Source organism: Pleurodeles waltl, chromosome 1_1 (assembly GCF_031143425.1).
Source record: "Pleurodeles waltl isolate 20211129_DDA chromosome 1_1, aPleWal1.hap1.20221129, whole genome shotgun sequence".
NCBI classification, from domain to species: domain Eukaryota; kingdom Metazoa; phylum Chordata; class Amphibia; order Caudata; family Salamandridae; genus Pleurodeles; species Pleurodeles waltl.
This window is the reverse complement of record NC_090436.1, coordinates 505,696,717-505,717,796: the sequence shown is the minus strand read 5'-3', so window position 1 is coordinate 505,717,796 and position 21,080 is coordinate 505,696,717. Positions and strand designations below refer to the sequence as shown.

At 40.4% G+C, this 21,080-nt stretch overlaps 1 protein-coding gene across 1 annotated transcript in view; it reads right to left on the bottom strand.

Moving 5' to 3' along the window:
* Window positions 1-21,080, bottom strand: part of ADGRV1 (adhesion G protein-coupled receptor V1) — a 2,003,619-nt gene that overhangs the window by 1,595,513 nt on the left and 387,026 nt on the right. The window contains exons 16-17 of the mRNA XM_069225272.1: window positions 17,833-17,956; window positions 8,060-8,326 (exon numbers count right to left, since the gene is read on the bottom strand). Of these exons, the coding sequence (XP_069081373.1) occupies window positions 8,060-8,326; window positions 17,833-17,956 (391 nt within the window). The remainder of the gene's footprint in view (window positions 1-8,059; window positions 8,327-17,832; window positions 17,957-21,080) is intronic.

Genomic DNA, 21,080 nt, shown 5'->3' with positions numbered 1-21,080 from the left:
TGGAGGTACTGGGACAGTTCCAATACTTGTACCCAGGCAGAACATAGCAGAGCAGCAGGACAACAGGGCAGCACTCCAGCAGGACAGCAGTCACAGCAGCAGTCCAGCAGAGTGACAGTCCTTCCAGGAACACAATATGCCTTCTTCCTGGCAGAGTATCCACAGGTCCAAAAGTGTACTGAAGAGTTGGTGTATGGGGCTAACTTTTTATACCCTGGTACACTCCTTCTGGAAGGTGAGAGAAACTCCTAAACAGTGGCTTTGAAGTGCATGGAATTTCCTGACTTCCCTGCCCTGGATACAAGCTGTCTGCAGTGACAATGTGAAGTCTTTAGGTCCTTTGTCTGAAGGCAGAGCTCAGGATATTCAGTTGTAACTGGGGCTGTGCTCAGTCCCCCTTCCTCCCATCCTGCCAGCAGATGCCCTATTCAGGCTCACCTAATCCCTTTATTGCTTGACTGCCTGGGAGAAATTCACAAACCCAGATGTGACCCAGGCCTGGCAGAAATCACAAAAGGGCCAAGGGGATAAACATGTCAACTTTCTAAAACTGCCATTTTAAAAACTGTAATAAAAATGTGACTTTGCCATTAAATAGGCTTTTTAATTACACTTCTATAGACAATCAGGACATCGCTGCCAGCTCCCATTGAAAATTACAACGTATTAAATGTATTAAGGAATCCCCAGTGTTATCCTATGGGAGAGGTAGGCCTCACAATAGTGAAAAACTAATTTAGGAGTTTTTCACTACCAGGACATGTAAAACTTAATAGCACATGTCTAGTCTTTTAATAACAGAGTACCCTGACCCATGGGCTACTTAGGGCCTACCTTAGAGATGACTTATATGTAGTTAAAGGAGAGTTTAAGGCTTTGCAAGGGAGATTTAATGCCAAGTCGACATTGCAGTTTAAAAATGCATTCAGTCTTTAATGGCTGGCATGGAACATGGTTTACAGTGCTACTGAAGTGGGTGGCACAATAAGGGCTACAGGCCCACTGGTAGCATTGAATTTACAGGCCCTAGTTATATGATGAACCCTCTACAGTGGGCTTATAAGTAAATCAAATATGCCAATTGGGTATAAGCCAAAGTAACCATGTTTGAGGGAAGTGAGCACAAGAATTTTAGTACTTAGTTAGCAGTGGTAAAGTACACAGAGTCCTAAAGCCGATGAAAATAAGTTCAGCAAATTGGAGAGGGTGAGGCAAAAGGTTTGGGGGAATACCACCCTAAGGCTGACAGGTCTAACACACTGTACAGTTGGGGTTGGCACTAAATAGGAGGTTAGGTACAAGGAAAAGCTGGATGTGGTACATGATTAAAAAAAAACATTCAGCCCTGCACTGCACATGTGGGCCTTGATGGAACAGATGTAATTACAAAAGTTGTACATAATCTTGCAGATGCTCCTTAGCACTATGAGGCTAGTATAAACATAGCATTACCTATTAGTTTGAGTATATATTATTATTTTGTTTGTGTGGTGCTTTTAGGTGTTAGTTATTGTGATAAATATTGCAAGATGATAAGCATTGCATGTGGTGTTAGTGTAACGGTATGCATTGATTGTTATACAAGTTATGGATTATGGTCCTAACCATAACTTTCAAGTTTCAAATTTCAAACCTAAACTCCTCTTTATCTGTGTTTTTTCAGTGAATTTCATATGGCTTTAAACATATGTTAATGCGTTATCAAAGCTAACCATACCTTGACTTTAACTTTAATTTTTTCAGTGATTGTTTTTATCATACACCACATGCAACTTCCCTGCATTCAACTAGCCATGGGCAGACATCCCCTACTGCACGTAGCCTTTGACCATACACCTTGAAGGTTGGCCATAAGGACTGGGCTGCAGCCAGGCCCTGCACATACCCTCTGCAGGTGGTTAAACCCTGCTGCACATGGACCTTGGCTGTGTATATGTGGGGTGGACCAAACATTTTGGCCAGACCAAATGCACAGCCATTTGCATGAGGTAACGCTCCATGCACATGGATGTGCCCTGCCCACAGCAATGACATGATTGGCTGCCCCGACCTGAGAGAATAGTTGTGGTCACCATTTTGTGAATTGGGACATGATTTGGGGGGGAGCTGCAGAATTAAAATAAAATATAATCCAAGGCTTCAGAATAAAGGTATACTGATAGGACTGATAGAGGGGTCTGTCAGTGACCCTCATGGGCAATAAATTGCCCAAAAATATTTTTGGGGGTGCACTAGCATCTGGGGATTCTCCATGACGCTCAGTGATGCTCCCCTCGTGAATCAGCAATGGATTCACGGATCCAGAGCACAATTAAAAACTCACACATACATTCACCCATTCACACACTCACACAACTTCTCACAGACCCACAAAACCAGTATCACACCCACTCAAAGACCCACACAGTCACTGACACATCCACTTACACACCCATTCACACACACACACTCACACACCCATTCATACACCCACTCATTCACACACTCAATCACAGAACCTCAAAACCACTATCACACCCACTCACAGATCCACACAGCCACTCACACACCCATTCACACACTTGCACAACCACTCAGACACTCATTCACACATGCACACACCCACTCACAGACCCAAAAAAACACTACCACACCCACTCATAGACCCACACAGGCACTTTCACACCCACTCACACACTCATACAGCAAAATCGGATCCGCATATCCGTTGCTGATACTCCTAGAATTTAACTGGTAGACCCCTTATTTGACCTGGGATCCACGACAAATACACAAATCCAAGTGTAAAGTTAAAAAAAAAGGATTTGAAAATGAAAGGAACCAGTGTTTGGGAAAAGGGTTGGCTATGAAAAGAGCCTTTGTGGTTATGATGTGCACATGAAAATTACAGATAGAACAGGATGCAGTTGTAAGTCTTTGAGGAACACCCTGTTACCTCTGTCTGTAAAATGGACTCTGTCTTTTCGATATATTCCAACCACATCAAAGTGTACGTTGTTATGGATAGACAGCCCATGTTGTGGTATTGGACAAATGCAGAAACAGTTTAATGGACATGTTTCCTGGATTTCCCTATCTGCGGACAAAATTCAGTTGACCACTGCCACTTCTGTCTTTGGAAAATGTTACAGAACACCAAAGTAGTATGTGGGAAAAGTGACATTAATTTACCAAAGTTACCCTTCATTAGGATTTCCAGTCCTACCTCACTAATTGTGCCTAGGTCATTGCCACCACAGTGCAAAATCATGTGGTATGGATGTTGCCAATCTGCAATGTTTTCAACCAAAGGCAGCAATTGATGCCACTTTAACCCTCTCTGGCCAACCTAAATAATGTCTACATTAGGTAAAAATAGGTCCCTCTCAATGTCACTCTTTCTAGCACTCTCCTTGGCCCAAAACACAAAGCTATGACCCACAGTCCATACTCTGAGCATTTTGGAGACAAGCAGGAGTAGCACACAGGAAAAGGCTGCAGCAGAATGAGGCAGTTTTAAAGATGAAAGACAGTTCAAATGGAGGACAGAAAGTAAAATATAAAATAACATATTTGATTGGATGGTGATGTGGAGGGAAGTAAAATTAGGTAGTGACTTTGAGAAAAAAGTACCTAACTCTGTGATTGGCTTTGAAAAAATAAAAAAAAGTTATGTTGTTTGGGATATGCTTGGAATTACAAACAGGCAACCGCACCTGCTACAGTTAAAGTGAAGTTACTATGCTGTTGAGAGAAAGTCTTGTGAACTTTTAACCTAGTAGTATGCAGAGACTATAGGAAATATGTTTACTATGGAAAGAGAGCTAAAAGAGTGTGGGGGAAGGAAACAAAAGAGGCTGAAGTGTGAATCTGAACAGCAGACTTGTGTACAAAAAATGCTCAGTAGGTAATGTATGTCTTGTAATTGACAGAACATATAAATGAAAAACTTTGACAGCAGAGTGTTGAATACTTTTAAGGGCCGTCGTGGGAATCCGTGGATCCACTGCAGACAACGTGGGGGCCAAACTGAGCCCTGTGGTGGATCCATGGATCTGCAAAAAACCCTACTAAATTGGGCTTCTTTACAAGAAATATGGAAAGGGTAAGAATATTCACCATTTAGAAGTGGTGCAGCAAAAATAAAAGATGAAAGTAAGTGTTCTATTTTCTTATGAGTGAGAGTACAGTGGGAAGGGTAGCCATTATTGGTACTTTTCCACTGAGAGTGGAGGAGGATTGCCATATTTCTGATTTGAGATATGCAGTGGAAAACAGATGTTAACAGATATTCTAATAAAAGCTGGACAACAGCGAAGAGATATCACAGGTATGAGAATTAGGTTGTACTATAAAAATTATATTTAAAAAAACCTATGAGTGTATATTAGCCGAAAGAAAATGAGTAGCATCTAGACACTTCAGTAAAAAGGGAAATAGAAGGAAGGTTAGATGAGAACATAAGTAAACAAAGAGTGAGCAGCAAAGGAGGAAGAGGAATTGCTTAACTGAAAATATAGTAGTTTATTAAGCCAGTATGAATGAATGTTTGAAATTAGGTGTGGGTGCTTGCTTAAAATATGTTGTTTAATAGTATGCAATTTGTTCCCTCTCACACATTCAGGCAGTCACTTACACACTCTGTTACACTACTACAAAAGCACTTAGGTACCCCCTAGTCATATAGACAGATAGTCACTGACACACTCAGTCACACACCCATAAAACCATTTGCACACCCATTTACTCACTTATATAGCCACCCTCATAGTCATTCCCACACCCATTCAGGCACTGTCACACCCACTCATACATCTATACAGCCATTCCTGTACCCAGAACTCAGATAGTCAGTCACACAAATACTTACACACCCATACACTCAGTTATACACTCAGCCACCCTTCCATACAGGCACTCACATACCATACAATATCATACAGCAACTCACATATCAAGTCAGACAGTGACAGAGGCACTTACACATCCACTCACACACCCTCTAAGCACATATGTGTCTAATAGAGCCGCTTTCACACACAGTTACACACCCAAACACTGACTAACACAGCCAGTTACCAATCCATACAACCACTTACATACCCACTTGGACACCCATACAGTCACTAACGCACCCAGTCACACTCCCATAAAGCTACTTGCACATACAATGGCACGCCCATAGAGGCACTGATACATTCACTGAACCACTGAGACACCTAGTCACCCATCTGTACAGTCACTTATATACTCAGTTACACATCCATACTCAGGCACAGCCTGTTCTACACTGACATAACCAATTATATAGCTACTCACTTGTTTATAGTATGCAATGTAATAGCATGTAATGTAAAGGCAAATGTATTCAATATATTCTTTTCAGATATCTATTTGTGCCTAAAGAGGAATGGAAAATGGAACGGTGACGTAAAAAAACTAAGAATTATGCTTGTTGACAGCATCCATAAACTGAGCAGCAGGTGGCATTTTTAGTCTAATTGGCATTTGGCATTTGCTACAATGAGTGACCAGGTTTTCCAGTTTTGGTGAAGCGGGGGTGGTAACCGTCTGATCAAGAAGTAAGGGCCCCACAGGTGGTCCAGATGCTGATGATGATGCACCACGTTCCCTCTCTCTTATCATGTTGTGATATGTCCTTTTATGTATGGTTTTCATGTGCTTCCAAATAGAAGATGTACCATGTGAATACTTCTTCCTAATTATCTCTTAACAGTTTTAGCTTCATATATTGCATTGGACACATTTTAGGAAGAACTTTCTTTTCTTCCAAAGGGATGGAGAAATATGTTTAAACATTGGACAAATTCTTTGGTGGTGGTAAGTCTTCTTCTTCATCATCCTGCTCTCCCCTTATCTTCTTTCTTCAGAAGAAGACACATTAACTTTGAAACTCTCTTCTTTTCAAGGAAAGCCAGGAAAACAATAGAGCTGTGGTTTTGAGTCTGTCTCTAGAGAGATACTCTCATGGGGTAGCACACATAAGTAGTTTTCATGGTGTTAGGCTGCTAGGAACATTCTAATTATGTCACAACTGTTAATTGTATTCTTGCTGCTAGTAAAATGCATAAGTGCTGTTTTGTTTATTTTATGTTTGGTTATTAGCCATGTAACTAAGCAACATGATGAGACTGTTGAAAAAAAACACTTTTAAATGTATATAGTATCTTTTCTTAGTGCAGTGCTTGAGTTAACTATTCTAAAGTACGGAATTGGGTTTGGAAAAAAACTTCTGAACCATTTATGGGACTACTAATAACCCAGACAGCAAGGACACCACACCAGCAGGCATTGAGCTCAGTCCATGCACCCATGGATAGGGAAGCAAAGCCTCGTAGACCTGGGTCAGAGTCACAGGTTAAGCAACATGAAGCCCAAACAGTGGCATTCAGATTTGTTGGACCTTTGAGCAGTGTTAGAATACGCACACTCTGAAGAACCATCATTACAAGTAAATGGAGACGCCTGTAGTAATCATAGTTACCTCCTACAGACAAAATAAGGAAGCACCTACTTACTGTAGGTTAGTCAAGTTTAACTCTTAAAAGGTTATTCCCCATCTGTGTTTTTTATGTTTTTGAATCTCATGTTTTAGTACATCTGTTCAATTAAAATGGCTGCGGCTTCTGTCATGATAAGAGTATATTACAGCTAGGCAGCATCATACTATCGCAAGAACAGAGGTGTCCCTGACGCTGGGTGGGGGGGGGGGAAGGGACAGTTACATTTGTAATAGCTTCACACACAGTGTATGTCTCAAGGATGGAGTTTGAGGCTATAGATGCCACCTCGCAGTAGTTCATGCTTATATACCAGCAGCACAGTCTGCACATTTTAGGACATACCAGTAGCTGGAAAACCCTTTGACTCACCAGGAACACTAGAAATGGTTTGCTGGTGAGTTACAACATGCAGACAGGAATGTTCGATCGAGTGCCCTGAGTAATGAAGAGACCAATTCACCATTTCCACGCCCTGAGACACTATCACCTACTGACACCGTAGGAGTCTTAAACTATACAGTCTCCTTATACAGGAAATTCATAAATTAAGGCTGTGAATTACGAATACTAGACCTAGCAGGACCAGAAGTGCAATTACAGTTTGCTGTATAAGCAATTAGTTCATAGACAATAAACGCTATCATACAAAAGATGTCCATGAAAGGTGATGAAATTGCCATCTGGATTGCTCACAAGACCAACCAATTGGAACCTGTATACCATGGCACACCACCTTAAGATAAACATATGATGACTATGTGTCTTCCCTTTGGAATGGTGCCACACTACCATATATATAAAATCTGAAAAAGTATGCATAAATGGTCTAATAACTAAAATACTGAATCAACGTAACTCAAAACGTTTTTATTCTTTGATTTTATTTTTACATTTTAACTCCCAGGCAGTTTATGGAGGATGATACAGCCAAGTTCTAGCTGCACAGTAAAATTAAAACCATAGAAATAACACAGTTCCTTAGAATTATAGCGCCATTACATGGTAGAATGTACATGATTCCATTTTATTCCATGTGAGAATTTCATTTTCCAGCTAGTTATTTTATCTGTGAAAATAAATATTACTCTTTTCTTCTTATGTCCTAATTAAAAACATCCAACAGACCATATTAAAGAACGTGTATGTGAATGCAAACCGTCTCTACTCGTACACCTCCTTCTAGCAATGTCTTGTCCATCGAAATGTTGTCACTGGTTTGACAGTACACTCTGATGAGACTCCTGCAGCCTCAGTGTCCCATTGACGTTTTCCGATCCATCATTAACAGTACACAGCGTAACAAGCAAACTCCCACTAAATTGAATTATGGTTTATGATTTCCCCGTGGCGAATTAAAAAAACAATAACTTTGCTCCTTCTATAATCAACCGACCTCACATCTATTCATTTCCAGCTAGATGATGATGAGTCAAACCTCACGATGTCCCAAATTATATATTTCTTCAGAGCCTTGGACATTGAAGTAACACAATTATTCATAAATGCACCTACTCGTAGAGAGAGAAGTAAGTCGAACATGAATCACTAGTTCTCACCAGTGGCATTGTAGAGCAGAATGTAGAATGGTTCATCGGTTTCAGGCACATCGTCCTCTTTGGTGAGGACAGAGATGTTGTGCATCGTGTCTCCCACTTCAAACACAAGGAGCTCTCCCTCGGTAGCTGGAATAAAGTCCCCTTCTTCAGCAGATGCACCTCCGTTGATGGTGGCATACATGACAGTTGACCTAAAATCAGCAGATCCATTCCTCATAACTGTGAAGTTTGACATTTCACCTTCTCCAACTCTTACAAGAATAGGATCTAAAAATATATACAGAAAAAATGTTGTAGTTATTTTATGCTAGAGACTGCAGCTGAGACACAATGTGTATAACTTCAGATAAAGTATTCTTGTTTATTTGGGGCCTCTCAAAATGTCACTGTAAACAGCGATTAAGCAATGATTAACGTGTATGGTGGTGTTTTATCTCATACATTAAGAGGCAGTGAGCATTCTTTATGTGATTGAAAAAGGGGGCAAGAGGAAATTAATTCAGCTACAGAAGTATTCTAGGTAAGTGTACCATGCACAGCAAAATACCAACGTCTACGTTCGTCATTCATTTTGCTCAATAGATGCATGCATTTTGCGTGCTTGTTGTTTACCTTCAGACTTAAAATGTTCTCACTTCTTCAAACCCCGTTACGAAGAACATTTGTATGCACAAGCATTATTGACCAACCAAAACTGGGTCTCTTTTTATTGACCCCAGCTAGGCTGATTTGACCATGTTGGGATTCCAATTTACACCCCGCGGAACAAAGAGATTATCATGGAATACTCAACTTTCTCTGCTCTATCAGTATGTAGCTATAGACCTACTTACATTTCACACATTAGATGGTCAATCAGTTTGACCTTCTAGAAAACACAAAAAATTGAAAGCCTTTAGAACTTTAAAGGAAGACCCTAATGAATATAACGTCTTCAGTGGTCTTCGCTGTCTGATTTCTTTTCCTGCACATTTGCAGTAACGCAAAGATGTGGCACTTTGAATCACACTTCTGCGTTACCTATATGCTGTATATAACTGATGCATCTAACGCCAAAATTAATTAATGGCCTTCAGTTTACTGAAGTCTTAAGGATGGACCAGCATTTGCATTGTCCAGATTCTGACTTATGAACTGCAGAGCACAACAGATGTCAGAGGCAAGTCAATATCTCACTGTGGATGCTCGAACATTATTTGCACATTCTATATTGCATGTCTGCAATACAAACATCACAGAATGGCCATGACTCTCATTGCGTTTCTCTTGGCGTCCAATATTAGTGTCCTGATTTACAAAGACCTGTCATGTTCGCCCGTTTACCAAGGCCTGATATATGAGATCCTGAAATTAAGGAGCTGTAAGGGAAATGTTGAGCATATTATCTATAGTTAAACGTTTCAACAATCTTAATTTTCATATCAATGATTTAGTGGTCCTTCAATATAACAAAAGCCTTTAAACAGGCCTTTCTAGCAAATGTCTGAAAACATATCCATTTCTTCAAAGCCACACAGCCACAAGTATATTAAAATAGGTAAGAGCAAACAAATTAAACACACACTAAATTTAACACTGTCTCTATGGGCCATTATATTCTGCTTGGCATGGGTCAAAATTAACTTCTTATCTTCCAAATTGCCACTTATGATCCATTAAATCAAGACAATCGTTCTCCTCAAAGACAGTACCACCATATTTGGTAAAAGATCTCTAAATTCAATAGGACAAATATCCTTTGAACATTTGCTCGCCACCATCCATCTCACAAATGCCATTCTCACACAGATCACAACTATCTTCCATGCACACATGTCAATGTGCATGATTACTATTACAAAACCTATGCATATAATGTTTGCAAAGGTTTTCTTTAATAAAAAAATACAAAAGGGTCCCCTCTCTGCTGATGTAATTGGACTTTCCAAAATAAGGGGAATCACAAATGCTTCATTTCTAGCTTCACCTAATGCACTCCAAAACATTTAATTCAGCCACAAGCTATGGTCTGTAGAGAGGGGCCTACGAAGGACTACCATCAAGGAACTACAGGATTGAGAAACTAACTGATGATCGCCCCATCTTCCAGCACACGCACAGTCCCTGAGGAGCACCAGACTTTCAGTTTGACGGGTCTCTTGAGGTCAGGTTCCCTACAAACCATTGCACAAAAAACAAAAATAGCAGGGAATCTGGGGAACAAAGGAAAAAATGCTAGGAATGTTACGACTCCACTGATGGTTCAGAACACCTATCCTTACACACCCTGACAACATCCCATAAAGGACTACTTAATTCTAATTTAAATCTATAGATCTTACCTTCTTGGGTTAAATTCCTAAACTACCAGGTATTAGTCAACTGGGAAACCAATTCAAAGATATCACTATAAATAATCATCTCTCTTACCGTGCACACTCAGCAACTCTTGACCGCCACCCAAACAATGTCATTAATTTATCCTAAACCAATTATTGTAATTGTATTTATATTGCGCTTAATACCCCTGATGAGGCTTCTAAGCACTTTTCGGCGAGTAGCACGCTATTCCAGATCCCAAAAGGATTAGTGGCGGGTTAGTATAGGGAAATATGAGTTAATTTGAGTGGTGGACACGTAAGTCTGTTAGCTAGATTGAATGGAGTAACAGAGGGTTAGAAGAGGGAAGAGTTCAGAAAGTGTTATTTGGAGATCATATTAGTGAGGACTGGGAGGAGGAAAAAGGAGAGATGGAGGAGGGAAGAGCCTGTAGAAATGCATTAGGGAGATTGCAGTAGTAAAATGAGATTTCTGATGAGTCAAAGGAAGGGTACATTAGGCAAGAATTTAGAAAGGGTTGTTTGGGAAATCATAGTGGTAAAATGAGGTTTGGGTGAGCTAGGAGGGATAGAGGCGGGAAGTCTAGAAAGGGTTATTTTGGAGATCACAGTAATAGAATGAGGTTTGGGATGAGTCAGAGAGTGGAGGTAGAGGATATATTAAGAAAAGTATAGGGTGAGACAGAGTAATGCATTGGAGAGAGTGAGTGTTTTTTTTTTTGTTTTTGTTTCTCTCTTCTACAGTAGGAGTAAAGTAATAAATGTATAGATACATGACTATGTAGAAATGGTATACATGTATAAGGAAGATAATATATTGAGATATAAAGTTGTAGTGTATAAACTCAGTGTTGCTGTACCTGAAGTTAATTTATTTGCGTGTTTTTATGACTCATTTTTAATGTTATCTTTTCCTCAATATTATACATAGTGAAGTGCTTGTAGATAAAATTGTTTTGAAAATATTTCCATTTTTGATAGATAAATAAAACAGAGACCCGTTATCATCTAATCAACAACTTATTTAAAAATTATGAAATTACCTATTAACATGGTAAGTTAAGAATAATTGGATGGATAATTTATTGAAACATGCATGATTCAGGTAAGGCTCACCATCAGCTCTCAATGACAATCTATAGCTGAACTATAGAGAAACCCCAAATCTTTTGCCTTCCTCCTCCTCTTTTTTTAACCTAATTTTTGTTGGCTTTAGGACTCTGGATACTTTACCACTGCTAACCGGTGCTAAAGTGCATATGTTCCCTCCTTAAAAAATGATAACTTTGGCTCATACCCACTTGGCATATTTAATTTACTTGTACGTCCCTAGTAAAGTGCACTACATGTGCCTAGGGCCTATAAATTAAATGCTACTAGTGGGCCTACAGCACAGATTGTGCCACCCATATAAGTAGCTCCTTAATCATGTCTCAGGCCTGCCATTGCAAGGCCTGTGTGTGCAGTTTCACTGTAACTTCGACTTGGCATTTAAAACTATTTGCCAAGCTTTAAACTCCCCTTTTTTCTACATATGTCACCCCGAAGGTAGGCCCTAGGCAACCCATAGGGCATGGTGCTATGCAAGTAAAAGGTAGGACATGTACTTATGTGTTTTACATGTCCTGGTAGTGAAAAACAAACAAATTTGTTTTCCACTACTGTGAGGCCTGCTCCTCTCATAGACTAGCATTCGAGCTGCCTTCATATACTTTTGAAAGGGAGATTATGAACTGGAAGGAGTAGCCCTGTCATGTTTAGTATGGCCAGAATGGTAATAGAAAATCCTGCTTACTGGTAAAGTTGGATTTAATATTACTATTTTAGAAATACCACTTTTAGAAAGTGGGCATTTCTCTGCATTTACTGCCATCTGTGTCTTACAGCCTGTCTCCAATTCATGTCTGTTCTGTGCTGGTTGGCAGCTCCCCTTGCGCACTCCACCCAGACAGCCATAAACACAGTACACTCAGTCACATCTGCATACTGAATGGTTCTCCCTGGGCAGGAAGGGTGGATGGGCTCTCTATTAAATTTCAGAGGCCAGTGGCCTGCCCTCACACAAAGGACTGATAACCCCCCACAGGGATCCTGGTAGACACGACTGGGCTAAAAGGGGAACTGGTGCACTTCAAAACCACTCTTTGAAGTTTCCCCCACTTCAATGGCACTTTTGGGTATATAAACTAGGTCTCTGACCCCACCAAATCAGACACTTCTGGATCCACACCTGAATTCTATCAGAGGGACTGCCTGGCTGCTCAAATGACTTATCTTGACTACTTTGCTGAGAAGGACTGTTGCCCTGCTTGTTACCCTGCTGCTTGCTGACCTCTGACTCTCCTGGAAGGGCTCTGCCTTCCCCAAAAGTGCTCTCCAAGGTCTTGGATTGAGCTTGCCTCCTGTTCTGAAGTCACACGGACAGCAAAGATTTCCTCCACTAGCTTCTGGCTAGTTAACCGACTTCAGCAACTCTAGGACCGACTTCAGTGACTCCAGCGCCGCGCCGTGGCCTGTTCCGGCTGCGTGGTCCTTACTGCACACAACAATTGCAGCTTGCAATGCAAGTCCGATGTCGCCACAACGCCGCTGATGTCCCGAAGTACGATTGCAACACTGCGAAGTCAACACATTACGTCTTGACCGACTGGATCCATCGACCCCGCTGGGTCGCCAGGAACCGACGCCTGCTGCCGACACTGCACCAGCTCCCCTTGCAACCGGACAGAACCGATACCTTGCCAACCCTGCCTCACAGTACAGAACGAACTCCTCATCTCCCCGGATGCTGCAAGGGTCTGACGCCGCTCCAGCTACGCCTCACTTCCACGACTCCATGCAATGTCTTTGTTACTTTGTTTTCAAATGTACTGTACTTGGGGGTCCATGCGACTCCGTGACCGGTGCTTGTGATGTCAGACTATTGGGAACAACCCCATCAATGACGCCGTGATAGCCCCAGTTGAAGCTATTGTGTTTCTAAGCACTTTAGTGGGATTTAATCTTTAAAAATTCATTTCTCTGCTTCTGTACATTGGATTTTCATTGTTTTGCACTTACTTTATTTAGATAAATATTATCTATTTTTTCTAAACCTCTATGGTGTATTTGTGTGGTGTTTTCACTGTGTTACTGTATGAGTTATTGCACAAATACTTTACACATTGCCTTCTAAGTCCTGCCTGCCCGCTCTGTGCCAAGCTACCGGAGGGTGGGCATAGGATAATTTGGGTTGTGTTGTGACTTACCCTGACTAGGATTGTGGTCCATAGTTGAACAAGGGTGCATACCTCTGCCAACCAGAGACCCAATTTCTAACATCTGCAAATTGGGAAGGAAGCTGCAGGCGCAAGAGACTATGTGGTCACTAAAGAACTACAGACCACATCCTGGGCACATTTGAAATGCTATTAATGTAGGGTGAGGTATCAGTCCACACTGTAAATATTTCTACTTGTTTTTCAACAAGTAACCCCTGACCCAGCCTTCATAAAGAACATCTATGATAATAGGACCACATTCAATAGAAACAATTCTTATTAATTGTAGTAGGAGACCTTGAACATGTAGCTCAATGTCTATATCATGCAAAGGCTTAGTACTTGCTGGACAGACATGAACTGTATATAACATATTAAACAATATACCCATATTGCAAGATATATTCTTGATCAGATTTTGGGAAGGCATGAAGAGTTATTTTTCATCAACCAAAGATTTCAGTAACATGCTCAGACCACAAACATGCCTTGTTTAAAGTCTTCACATAGTATAACCATAGCACAACTCATAACATCACTAATTGTAATCCTCAAGTTATTAGAAAAGCTTGCCCCCAGATCTAAGTGAAAACAAACTTTGTTTTAATTGCTTACTTAACTAAGTAAAGCTACTTCAGTACTCAAATTCCAGAAAGTCATAAGAAGCCAAACAGAAGCGCAATGGCCCATGGTAGAGCAAACAAACAGTAGATCCAAAAATGAAAAAAGGTTCCATAAAAAAAATGCAGTCTCTTATGATATGTTTCGAGCTGGAAAGTACATCCATTTACGCCTGCCAGGAATTCACAGAAGGATTCATCGTTGTCCAGATTCTTGTACAGTTCATTTTTGCTGTGTGTGCAAACTTAAGAAGACCACACAGCATAATAATTTGGCCTTTACATTGGTTGCCTATCAGATAAAGGTTACATTTTAAACTTCATTAAATATCTGGTCCATCTTTTATGTCAAGGAGCTTCAAAAGGGTACATAACAAACATGAAATGGGTTGAATATGTGGCTATGTATTTTTTATTTAGGCAGTCTAGTTTTGAAACTCCCTACTTATGCCTGTCAAAACAATGGATGACAACTATCCATTACGTACCAATTAACATGATATCAACAGCCATTCTTCCTAATGAGCTACGCGTTTCTGATCATTAAGTGATTTATACAAATGTCCCAAATTCCAACTTGAGGAAAACATTATTAGTCACCCTGGATCTCTGTGTAGCTATATGCAACAAATAGCTAAGGTGACTAAGAACTGTAATCAGTGTAAGTAACTGTGTTACTTATTTCAACCATCAGTGCAAAAAAGTGAAAGGGCTATCTTGAGGAGAACCTTAATTGGGCCAGGATGGACAATTGAAATTTGCTATATTTGGGGTTCTTATGAAGCTTGTCAGTAGAATTCAGATACTGCAAAATGCTGCAGACAGAATTGTTGCTATGTTATCTAGAAAGAAACATATTTATTCTATGATACACACACTACGTTAAATGCCGGAGTTACATCATTCATCTTGTCAACTGGTGTTGAGAGTTCCATCAATGTTTTGTTTTGAGGTGGTTTGTGTAACTTTGTGAAGGTAAACAGATTTTGATTTTAGGAGATCTTTGTAGGATCCTATGCATAGGGGTTGGTGTGACCATGGACTATTTAATTTGTTTCTTCTGGATTGCATAATCGATGAAGTGTTCTCTAGTAACATATCATACCACCAGCATATTATCCTTAATATGTTGAAACTAGCATGTCATGTCATACTTGTTATGTTCTGAAGATTTTTTTAGCACTTAATCATCTGTGGCGTATCCTGATGCTTAGCAGGTGTGTGGGTCTGGCCTCGAGGGGCCTTACTCAAAGAGCCATGTCTTAAGCTTCTTGCAGAATTCAAATAGTGTTGAGGAGACTGTATTTTGGTGTGGGAGGTCATTCCACGCTTTAGGACCGATTTATGACAAAACACGGTCTCCTGCTGTGCTTTTGTGTATAAATAGTACGTATGCAAGTTAAAGTACGGCCAAGCGAAGGTGCCTGGTGAGTTAGTGGAACTGCACGAGGCTGTTCAGATAGGAGTTGTTCCGACAGGCAGGACTTGTGTTGCTTAGTGCTTTGTATGTGTGAATAAGGATTTTGAACTGTGCATTCTTAAGTGTAGGGGGCCAGTGTACCTCCTTTAGGTGTTGGTGATGTGAGACCAGCATGGGTGGTTAAGGACTAGTCTGCCCATTCTGGACTCTCTGAAGTCTTTTAGTGGGTTGGTGGTGATTTTGGCATACAGGGTGCTCCTGTAGTTCAATCTGCTCATGGTGAGGAGGACAGTTTTCATGGTGTTGGTGGGTAGCCACTTGAGATTCTTTTTCAGCATCCTCAGCGTGTGGAAGCAGGCCATGGTGAGGGTGTTGACCTGGGCGGACATATAAAGTTTGCTGTCAATGATGATCCAGAGGTTTCCTGCTTGTGTGCTGGGGATGGGAGTGGGTCTGAGGTCGGTAGGCCACCAGGGTGTAGTCGCATGGCGAGGCATCTTTTCCAAAGATCCCCACAACTTTCTTGTCTGTGTTGAGTTTGAGGCTTTATCCTGGTGGCCACTTCTGTCATGCATGCGTTGAAGTTGTTTCCAGTGTTGGGTATTTTGTCTGAGAGGGACAGTATCAGTTGTGATTCATCAGTGTGGGTGAGTTTGTCTATGTTGTGCACACGGATGACGTCTGCCAGCAGTGTCATGCAAACGTTGAAGGGGGTCAGGCTGAGCGATGACTCCACAAAGGAGTTTCCAGGCTTCTGAAGAGTATGGTGAAAGGTTGACTATTTATGTTCTTCCCATAAGGAAGATACAGATCCATTTGAGGGTGGGTCTTTGGACGCCAGCCTCGTGAAGTTGTCTGATTAGGATGGGATGGCTTCTCCAGGAGAGCGCCAACAGCTGCATCTTTTCAGGCTAAGGAAAGTGGCTGTATCGATGGAGGTGTTGAAGATGGGGGTGAGGGCTTTGTTGATGGGGGTTAAGCATCATGCCAGTACTTGTAACCTAGTAGATACCACTAATGTATTAAGCCCAGGCCTGTATAAAAGGTGCCCTAAACCAATACAACTACTGGGAGCACCAAGTCAAGCAGCCAGAGTCAATGATTTATTCAGGTGGTCTGAATCTTGTCCTAGCGTGCAACAATAGCCTTTATGGGCATTAGTGATCACACGTTACAGGCTGACATTTGAGCAGTACTCTGTTGTGTGTGAGCCACACTGCTGTTAGACTGGCACAATAATCATCATATGATGGATATTGTAACCTTTGATGGATTCATAATTGACAAAGGAATGTTGATGAGCGTTATTCCTTTGGACTGAATTTTTGTGTTTTATGTAGTATATTTACGGTTTTATACTTTCTTTCTTATGGTCTTGTGTATGTTTTTCTGTTTTGGAAAATGTTGTCCCTGAGGAGTGTGGTAGCCCTGAAATATTGTGGTGTTTATTAGTTTCCCTCAGAAACCTGACGGTGTTGTAGTCAATATTTGAATGTGCTGGCATATGCACCTTTTGAGCCTACATTTTCTAAACTTTTATTTGCAGGGCGGCAGAGAGATGTCCCCTCTCTCCAAAAAGTCTTGAGAGAGTCAGTCTCGTAGGTTGATATGTAAGGTGTAATATGTGACCGTGTTTATTATTTTTTCCAAGGCTTGATTTTGGTTTTCAGACTAAAATTATCTTATCATAGTAAGTAAAGTATTATGCAGGCAGAGTATTCTAACATATAAAATTTATATATGAATGTTAAATCAAATCGAGTAAACGTGAAATAAACTTCTTAGTCACCTTTTAATGTCAAATTATGTTATTCTCCTTACAAATCATCCCTTTAACTTCTGTTCCAGGTGAGACTTGGCCAATATATGAGCGTCGTTTTTTTTTATCGTTCTTATTCTTTCCGTGTGATTTCTTGTGCCAGAAAGTAAATATATGCTTTAACAATAACATAATTTTCTATCATATACGAGTTTGCAAGTAAAATGTCCACTGCTGAAAGCATCAGTCCAATATGGTACTGACACACATCACACTAAAGAGAATGATTATGTTTAATTGCACATTACATCTTTTTTCTTAATTAGTACTAGTTCCACATAATTTATGTCTAAAAATGTACATAGAGTATGAAAAGTAAAAAGAAACCGAACTAACCTGCAAAATACATTGGATCATCGTTCTTTGTTATTAGCAGGTCAGCACTGATTATATTTCCAAGTCTAGCGCCCCCAGTGGCATTATACAGGGTGATAGTGAACGTTTCTAAAGCTTCGGGGACCTGCAATGGGAAAATAATACTTTAGGTGAGAACTATCAAAACACGATCAAAACCTAGTTTTCAGCTAACAAAGAAGTCCCTACCCGGTAGTTATGACAAATAAATATTTACATCCTGGCATGTAAATGCTAACACTGCCCCTTTATGCTGCTGTCTTTAATTCCTTCTGCAGTTATATTTCATGTAGTCGTATCATGGATCTATTCAAGACATAAAAAAAAATTCCTAGAGAAATGTTTAGGTTTACAAAGACTGACAAGATGAGGAAATGTGTACAAGCTGCTCAATTTTAGGGCAAAAAAATTGCAGACTCATATTAAGCATCAATTCCCTTTCTTTAATAAGCGAGTACATGCGTTTTTGATTTTAGTTGTGCACTCTACATGGGGGACAGTGGAAAACTGCCAACACAACCACTCTATTGTCTAATTTACTTGCCACAACCCCTGAAAGGCAGGTGTTCCTTTACAATTTCTATTTGTAGATTTCTACAGTGTCATTTTAAGGATTTTGGGGGCCCTGGCAAGACATACTTTGGGGCACTTGTATGGAGTAAATTTGAATTTTATTACTCACTTCCTGCTAATTCCAGACTGCGTGATCATAATGCCAAGCAATATTAAATCATATATGAAACGCTCTTATAGTCACAAAAAAAACAGTTGAAAGACGCCTCACCTAGGATACTAGCTAGCGAGACAGAGTAAAACATAGAGGCAGGTAGGCGGGGAGAGAGAGATTTAGAGAGAGAAATAGAACAAGCAGAGGTCAAATAGAGAAAAATTAACTTTCCCAGTGGGCCCTTAGAAGGTGGGGGCCCTGGGCAGGTGCTCATTTTGCCCATGTCTTAAAACGTCTCTGGATGTGTATACCACAAACCAGGCCTTAGGGGTAGCAGAGAGCTTTACAGGAAAAAAATGAGAAAAAAATATGTCATTGGAATGAACAAGATATTAACACAAAAAGACATTCTTCGTGAGAACATTCAGGAGGTAGTTGCGTTTTCAGAGCCGTATTTTCTACCTGTCAAGAGCTATAGTGGAAATGTTTTAGAGGGTGTAGACATTTTGGCTTCAGGCTTTCTGGTCTGCATTCACACGTGCAGAATAACATATTGAAAATACAGAGGGTATGCTTTAGAATGTGGTGGATCAGTGCTCCTTTTCAAACGTGACGGATATCCTGTTCACTTTATTACAAATGCATTATAAGCTATTGCACTAATAAGGTGGACAGAATATCCATAATGTTTGTGACAGTAGTCGAGTGCCAAACTCCAAATCAGGTCCTGAGTGTTTAAAACAGCAAAATTCCACTCTTTATCTGCACACCTGTTGAGGGATCCCCCTGTAGATATTTTCAGCTGGAAGTGGTGATGAAAGAGCAAGACTTTGAGCTCTCTTTAGAGCGTGCTAAAATAATTAATTGTCCTAATATGCGAGGCAGTTCAAGTCTCTAGTTCCACTTCCTGAAGTTTTAGAGTTGAAGGGACGCAGCCTGATCTACATGGCTAGATATCAGGCAAACTGGAGCACTGAGAGTTACTTTTAAGGGAGCAAAGTAAATTTCCAAAATTTCAGACAGCATGAATAGGCTGTGGTAGGTTATAGAGAGTACTAGGATTTGTACCACTGATTTGAGGTCGTCAGACAGAAAGATGGATGTCATTCCTATTAAGAGTCTATTTTGTTGGTGAGCAATTTTACCTAGATTTTTAATTTTGGCCTGCATACTTAGGTTTTTGGTGAGGGTGGAGCCAAACGATTTAGCATTCCACACATTCATTGGCTTGTTTTTTGCATCCAGCCAAGCCTGAACTAGAGTGTAGCATTTCAAGGGAGAGATGAGGAGGAACACTAATTTCAAAGGCTTCAGTCTGCGGTGGTCATGAGACATTCAGGACTGAAGGGCTTTTAAGGTACTGGCTGTTTCCACAATTGCTTCTGGGGAGACAACTTACAAATACAGGTACGTGACATCAGAGAAGAGGGGAAAGGAGACAATTTAAAAAGGAGCGAAGGGGTTTCATCTATATATATTTTTTTAAATGGGAGGAAAGACTAGACCATGGGGGATTCCCCGTTGAAGGGGTAGAGGTTCAATAAGAAGTTCACTAGTTTTGTTTGTTGGAAGCACTTGATCAGCAGGATTCAAACCACTTCAACAATGTGCCACAGATTACCATCTGCAGTAGATGTTTTTTCAGAGAGTGGCATGACTGACAATATCAAAAAGAGCTGACAAGTCAAGAAAGATAATAAGGCATAATTTGTTTCTGTCTAGGACAGGCAACAATACATACTCCATTCAGCTAAATCAGAGGCCCAATTGTAAATCATCCAGGTGGAAACTTTTATTGTGAAAAAGCATTAAGTGTTTTGCAATGCAACTTTCAAAACTTTAGCTAGGAAAGAAAGACTGGAAACTGGTCAACAATTATGATTCTTTTCTGAATCTGCTTCCTGGTTGTTAGGCATGTAGTAACTGGGCCAGTTTTAAGACATATGGGGCTATACCACATTTGAGGGAAGAACAGAGTTTGTTCAGTATGGCATGAGGGTGGCCTGGTATCCTTCATTAGTTTGAATGGCATAGAGTCTGAGATGAGAGATGATTTTAGATCTGTATAGTCTTTGTCAATTCTCTTAGCCTTATCTCCTGGAATGAAGCCAGACCACTGAGGTTTTGTGGGTTAAGGCAATGGAGGGTATTTCAGGAATATCATTTGTGAGAGAATATTATTTTTATTATTTCATTCAGACAAAAGGTTGAGAATATTTCACTGTTTTCTTTGGACTCTTTAATGCCATGTGAGATGGGGGTTTGTGTGGTTTTCCACAATTTTGAAAAGCATCTTGCAGCGCTTTATGGCCACATTGATGATAGATTTGATTAAGGATGCCTTAGCCTCTATTATGTGACTTTTGTAGGCCTTCAGTTTGGATCTTTGATTTGACGGTTTTAGAGATAAGGTTTTTTTTCATAGTCTCTGTGTTTCTGTAAGAAACTTTCCACCCTCATGTAATTTTTTTGAGAATCAATGCGAAGAGGAGAAATCTGTCTTTTTTGATTAAGTGGGACCATTTAGTCTGCTTCTGCGATCATGGTAGCCTTGAAAATCAAA